Source organism: Malurus melanocephalus, unplaced genomic scaffold, assembly GCF_030028575.1.
Source record: "Malurus melanocephalus ecotype Western Australia unplaced genomic scaffold, MMel_1.1 scaffold_57, whole genome shotgun sequence".
NCBI classification, from domain to species: domain Eukaryota; kingdom Metazoa; phylum Chordata; class Aves; order Passeriformes; family Maluridae; genus Malurus; species Malurus melanocephalus.
This window is the reverse complement of record NW_026623289.1, coordinates 1,227,601-1,234,686: the sequence shown is the minus strand read 5'-3', so window position 1 is coordinate 1,234,686 and position 7,086 is coordinate 1,227,601. Positions and strand designations below refer to the sequence as shown.

Below are 7,086 nucleotides of genomic sequence, written 5' to 3'. Positions count from 1 at the left end.
YAGAGAGAAAGGGTGTTGTGCAAAGCTTTCAGCAAAAGTAGAGCTCATCCTTGGCTTCTTCAGTTTATGACCAGCTTTCAGTAAACATGTACATGCCTACCCATATAACTGAAAGCGTTTTGGACATCATTATTTCATGTAGCAAACCAGAATGATAGCCAGGTCAGCCCCACCATAGCTCAGCAAAAGCTTTAAGCATTTCTCAGCTTCATCTAATACAGAAAGTCTGAGAGTATTTCAGGGAATATTCCCCCAAGAATCCACTTTCTCAATGAAAGCTCATAACCAACAGTGGAACAGACACAGAGCTCACTCAAAACATCAGCTCTGAAAAACATTTGGTCATGTCTCTGCTAGCAGTTTCCTCYAGCAGGAATGTTTTCCTGGATCCTRCCATTTAAATGTCTCCTGCTGGCAGCCAGCTTGAMCCCCCAGGCCTTCAATCCATGAGCTCAGTACTAATGTCCTTCCACTACTTAAGAATTCTCAGCTGAGAATTCTCCAAAGGAGAGGATACACCTACATGGAAATAAAATACAGAGTTTTTCCAGTTAGACCATTTCAGGCACCAAAATCTGTCTGTCCCAAACACACACAAAAATATTCTTACAAGGAAAATCCTCTTCTTTGACAAGTAAACAGGCAATCAAGACAAACAGGTCAGCAGCCAGCTGAGCAACATCTAGAGCCATGGCCAAGAAGATTTACTGGTCTTTGAAGAATATATTACTTTCAAATAAGCTATATCGTTAAAAGAGAAGGACGATACAGCAAAGTTGTTACCTACAGAGCATTCAACCTTTATAAACCTTATTCTTATCCAGTGCCTTCTGGCTAAGACTTTTCCAGACCCTGTGTAGTACTTTGACATGATTGTACTTTGTACAAAGGCACAAAAAAAGACCTTGGCCGTCTTTTCGAACTTCAATGATTCTATAAGGATTCTACGATCACTTGTAACATGATCACAAAAGYGCAGTTGAAAGCTACTGGTTTATTTTCCATACATGATTCATTTGTATTGCCTTCATCATATCCCATTAGCAAAGMAGAAAATTCCTACTTCTCTGTAGGAGTCGATAGTTGACACCTTTCCTTYTTCCTCCTCCAGTTATTTAACTATGCAAGTTGATCTAATGACTTGCTGCTACCGAAAATCTTACCATTTGCTCCCTAGCCCATGGCTCTATCACCCACCCCTTCATTTTGCAGTAGCTCTGGCCCACATACCTTTCTAAAAGCCAGTTTGGCTCATTAAACCCTCTCCTCCATTTTTGTTGTTTTCTCCTATTTTATTGGATTAAATCGGCTCACTGGAGTTGGACAAGCAGCAGAAACTGCACAAAGCCAGCAGCTTTCTGGGCAGAAACAGAATTTCCCCTTTCCATCAGCAGCGAGCTGGTAACGTGGTTCATTGCATCTCGAAAAAACACACCGAGCCAACAGAACAATCAGGGAACCTGCCTCATGGGCACAGCCTAAAACCAGATTAGCTGAACTCCTGCTAAAGGCTCTGCAATCCACACGGACTTTGCAGGAGGAGATTCATGCCATCAGTTTTGCCAGCTCATCTGCTCAGGCAGCATCCTTCAACCGCAAAGTTGTAAGATCTGAGCACTGCCACGAGCACTGCTGCAGTGATCATCCAAGTGGAACCCAGGAGGGTGCAAAGCTGCTGCTGAAGAATGYAGAGAAAACCAAAAGGCACCAGATTTAGCAAGTAGGAGTGGTATCTGCACAAAGAGCTTTATTTTAATCAATACAGCAGTGAAAAAGCAAACTTTTAAAGAAGGAGGGGAGAAAAAAAAAAGAAGGGAGATTTATGTCTGTACGTTTAATAAAAACACTTGCTCTAAGACAAAAATAATTTACATTCTGGTAACTCACATTCAAAAATAAATAGAGAAAGGCATCAGGGCATAACATTCAAATGAATACCTAGTAAAAGCAGTAAWGTATTTGTATTAATAATCAAGAATATAACACTGCAATATTTAATCTKGGATCTGTGTATACAAATRTMATCTCCTACACAGCAATAATTGAAGACAGATACACCACCAGGAGCACAGACAATGATTTCTGGTAAATTAAAAAGGAAGGAATTGTACTTAACAAAAATCTCCTCCAAACCGGTATAGCAGAAAAACCACCCTGAGTAGCAAACAACAAAAAATAAACACTGACATAACTAAAGAAAACTAGTTTAAAAAGMAATTCAGTGAACAGATAGGAATCATGATGCAGGATTACCGCTCCCCCAAATAGCCACTCAATTATTTTGCTCTAAGGTACATAACACAGCACACAGAAAGTCATTCTATCTTAGTATAGTACTAAAATGCAGGCTTTTCCCATTTGGTCCATTTACATTTTGTTGATTATCGTAGCCTGCCATATTGGAAAGGAAAGTTGTGTGTCTCTCAATCTTTGGATACAAAAAACCAGAGAAATTACATTCTTCAGCATAAAAGCAAATTTTTGAGAAACCTGTGCATTTTTTCTTTTTTTTTTTTTTTTTTTTTTTTTTTTAGCACATTTTTTTTTTTACTTTCATTCATGCAAAAACTGTGAATTAATCCCACTCCAGATAAGGATTTTACCATAAAATTTAAATAGCCAATTTATCAGACTACAAAACAAAGAAAAAAAGCTTTATCCACATACTATCTTGCTAGTGAACTCTACTCAGTTAGTCAAATTACACTAACCTTACACATTTGCATTCTTAGAGATGCAGGCATAACAATTCATTCAGAAAAACTAAAAGACATATTTAGAATMGAACAGATCTGATAGCTATACTTACTCATTTTTACATAAGAGGCTCAAACATTTTTAAAACTACATGTATCCTCCAAAGAACACAGACACTAAATTGTTTAAACAAACTACAAGTAACCACTGCAGACCCAACAGTAATACTAAAGAAAAATTAATATCATTACACTATCAAATCCTTATCTTTCCTARAAATACAAGTGCAAATCAGAAGTTGCAATTCAAACGTTTAGAAAGCTTGAAATGAGTAAAATAATTCAGGTGTATAACACGATTAATATTCTGTGTTAGCCACATAACATTCAAATAGAGACTGGAATTTTAATTAGGGGAATTTTTWTTTWTTTTTTTAGCAAAGGAGAGATAAATTCAATGGCATTGTGTCTCTGAAGGAGCAGGAAGAATCYTCCAACAAACATTCTGTCATTGCCAAATTGTGCCTTAGGCACTGTACTCAATTAGGTTGGTTTTGGCAAGTAGATTTGCAAAGCAATCACCTGTACAATCACAGATAAAATCTATTCACACTCTGAAGGTATGCAGCCTTCAATCAACATCTCATAGTATGTTATGGAACAAACACATTATTCTTGTAGCAATAGGCACAGAAGACCTGCCCGAAGTCCCCCACCTCCACATCAGTATTTAAGTTTTTAAGTTGAATCCGTGTTTCCCAAATTAGATACTCATTCTCAGGACTCTATAGGGCAACTGTCACCTATTATGTTAACTAGACATTACTACAGTAGAATTCGATATATAGGTGAAAAATCCAGTTTGCAAAGATTACAAATGTATCAAGCTGCCAGTAAACAGTTCCTATATCTACATATGACGGTGCAAGTTAGCAGTGTCATAAAGGCACTTGTCTCTCACAGACAGTACTGTCTTCTCTAATCAGTCAAAAATAGATCTTAAAAATATTTACTATAACATCTGAAATGGTTTTTACTCCTTAAAGTGGTGCAAATCATCATCTATAGAACAATAATTCATTAGTTCATCATGAAAGAGCTGAGTGCAAATTATCCATAATTGAATATATCTTTATACTGAATCCATTTTAATGCCATGCTCTCAAAAAATGCCAAAACCCATGCTAATAGTAGAAATGTGATTGGCACTAGCAGCCAAAAATAAAAAGGTAGGTGCCTACAATAGTACAAGCAAGCTTATTTATGAAGCTATTAAAACMATGAAGTGAATGAGTTGCAGAGAGAGACATTTGCCACAAGTCTTTTCCAAGACATGCTTAAAGCCACACCTGACCATGTAGCACACGTTTACATCATTAGGGACACCTTTATAGCTGGCTACCTAATTGTACAAAAATAATTCCAAAATGCACATTTCACTTCCAAGTGAATTCTGCTTGTTCTCACCAAATGTGAAAACCAGATGCAAAACAGCAGTTYAAAAAGATACCTAAGAAGCCACTAAACAAAGTTCAGTGCAGTTTTTAAGGGTTTATGGATGGCAGTTTGAAATCCCAGAAATCCCCTTTATCTGTTCGGTATAAACGTACAGATTTTCCTCTCCAAGTCTCAGTATCTTAAAGCAATAACTTGAAAGAATTTCCACCAACAAAAGACCTGGTTTTGCAAATCAAAGGGCTCAGGTATTACAAAAATTGACATAATTGGTGTTGCCTATGTAAAAGCTAATTTGCAGCTGGCATTACAGCTCCATTAACTGAGAAATCTAAATGGTATGATGGATGGAATAAATCATGTACAACCCAAAACCCAGCAGGCTTTTTGCCCTCAGTACTTTATGTCGTAACAGCACATTAAGAGTATATCCAGACTGCTGTGAGGTTGCTGGATGGAGCCTCATGCCTGAATACTAATTTTTATGTCCAATCTCCTTAAATAGTTTTGCCAGCACTATACCATAAGTTCCTATGTCTTTGAGAAACCTGMATTCACTGAACATTGCACAAGGCTATTGAAACAAAAACAGGAAAGAAAAAAAGAAATAAAAATAAGCTATTTGATCAAGTATTAAACTATTCCTTCAGAGAATTGCACTTCTTTGCTTAGAGCAGTGACCAGAATTGCTGATGGTGTACTGACAGTTGCCATGGCAAGTGGGTGACTGCGTGGGATAGCAGACATATAGCCAAGTCAACTGCTTATGCAATCTCCATGATTTCAGCAAGCACAGAACACTTTATTATGTGCTGCCAATGATCTTCATAAAGTGCCAAAGGGAAAAGAGTTCTTCTGTGTCAAGTCATGGCTGTTTCAGTATTCCCATTCATCTGTCTTCATGTCCAGATAGTAAAGAATATTYTGTGCAAGCTTTACTGCCTGCTTCCTGGCAGCCTTACACCGCTCGTCACCTTGYGGATCAACAGCATCCAGGGCTAGAAGTTGTTTTGTAAGAAGTTCTTCCAGTCTCATGTAATTTTTATCTGTTCTGTTTCCATCAAATGAAAGCACTTCTTGCTGAATTTGAGACAAGTTTCCAAGAACAGTCCAAACTGCTCTATGAGACTGATGTTCAGCAACAGTTTGCTCTGGGTACATTTGCCTTTTCTCCAGTGCTTCTTTCAAATCGATATATGTTATAAGAGCTTGAACTTCAATTACTGCTCTTCTTCTGGCCTCTCTAATACAAGGATTTTTTCCTGGACTCACTTCATCTAGGCGGGCAATTAATCCCTGYAATTCTGCTTTGGATCTCAGATAYAAATCAGATGCATTTTCTGTTTTTAAAAGTAAAGAATTAACTTCCTTCATCTTCTTSCGAATCTCTTCTATTTTTAGAATGGACTGATTTTGTGCCAAATCGTAAGCGTGTGTAGAATTTGCTTCTTCATCTAAGTCCAGGTACTTCTGCAATTTATTGATCTCTTCTACTACTTCCTTTCTGTAATTTCTTATTTCCGTGTGACCGCAGACGTCTAAAGCRTCCAAATCAGCAATGAGGCCTGTGAGCACACAGGACAGATGCTTGCAGGTATCATTACTACTCACTCCCATCARAAGTGCAATAAGAGTTCCTCTGGCTTTGTTCACCTCGCACATTACAGAGTTAATTTTGGAGACAGACGGATGTGCATCATTAGAGAGTGGCAGGGACAGCTGTTGCTTTACACCATTCTCTATAATCTCCTGAACAGCACATACCTTTGTCAGAGTGCGGTATCTTGCTTTGCGYAGAGAAACTTTCCCTCCAGTTTTCACCTGGGTAAGCCTCAATACAATGTCCTGAATTCCTTCTTCAAATTCGTCACTTATACAGTTTCCTCCTTCGTAAAAAGGTGTGACCTCACGTTCTACAAGCGCCTGTGCCTCCTTGAATAAAGCCTCTATTTCCAGTCTGCGTGGATGGTTTGCATTTTGTTCCAGTTCCTTCAGCAGCCTCTCAGTTTCCTGGGCAGCTCGCTTTCTGGCTTGTTGAATATCTCCCTTCCCTTCCGTATCGACGGAATCTATTTCAAAAAGCTGCTTAGTAAGGCTCCTTTCCAATTTCTTATAATCTCGGTCGGTAGACAGACCACAGAAGACAGCCACTTGCTGTTCAATCTCTTTGACTTCTTTCTGTATTTCATGTAACCGTTTTATGGATGGGTGTTGGTTACCCATGTCCATTCCTCTCTTCTCGTCCCGATACAGATGAACTATAAGGAAAATGAGAACACGACTCGCCTAAGTGCTACACAAACACACGTTACAACTTCAGCATTAGAGCTATTTTAAGTACCCTCACCAATAAGAAGAAATCACCTGGCTGGTATTTMACAGCCCTTTAATTTTTTACACTTTTCTCCCGGCCGGGCCGCAGGGGCGATGCTTTAGTTGCCACACTCCCAGCTCCCAGCATTCACCCACAGCTTTCCGCCCTCCCTTCCCCACCTGCTCTGCAGCTGAAGCCGCCGCAGAACGAACAGGGCACCCGCAACCCAGGGCAGAACCCGGAGCAGGGGGAGAACAGCGGCCGAACCCGACCGCCCTCGGGCGCCGCAACCCCGGGGCAGCGCTGCCTTGCCCGCACATACCTTTCTTCCCCTCAGCACTCTCCCCCGGGCACTCCATGGCCGCGACCTCCCGCCTCCCCCGCGGTGGGGCCCGGTGCAGCGGGAGGAGGAAATGACACCGGGCCACCGCCGAGGCACCTGCGAGAGGCTCGGCCCCACCGGMCCCGCAGCTGACCCGCGCGGCGCCCCCGCCCCGCCTCGCTCCCTCCGTCACACTCACCCGCCGCGCGGCCGAGGACCCGCTGCCCGGCCCGGCGCTGCGCCACGGGCCGAGCGCCGCGAACCGCCCGAGCCCCGCCCGGCCCGGCCCCGCCGCGCGG

General features: G+C 41.1%; 1 protein-coding gene across 2 annotated transcripts; it reads right to left on the bottom strand.

Moving 5' to 3' along the window:
- Positions 1-1,730: 1,730 nt before the first annotated feature.
- Positions 1,731-7,069, bottom strand: BAG5 (BAG cochaperone 5). Of its 2 annotated transcripts, none has more exons than XM_057365724.1 (2): positions 6,987-7,069; positions 1,731-6,409 (listed from the first exon to the last, which is right to left on the bottom strand). In XM_057365724.1, exon 2 carries the CDS (start codon positions 6,378-6,380, stop codon positions 5,028-5,030), a length of 1,353 nt encoding a protein of 450 aa, XP_057221707.1. In that variant the 5' UTR covers positions 6,381-6,409; positions 6,987-7,069; the 3' UTR covers positions 1,731-5,027. The 2 variants fall into 2 exon arrangements, with proteins under 2 accessions (XP_057221707.1, XP_057221705.1); XM_057365722.1 differs by lacking the exon at positions 6,987-7,069 and adding an exon at positions 6,788-6,917.
- Between the last annotated feature and the right edge of the window lie 17 nt (positions 7,070-7,086).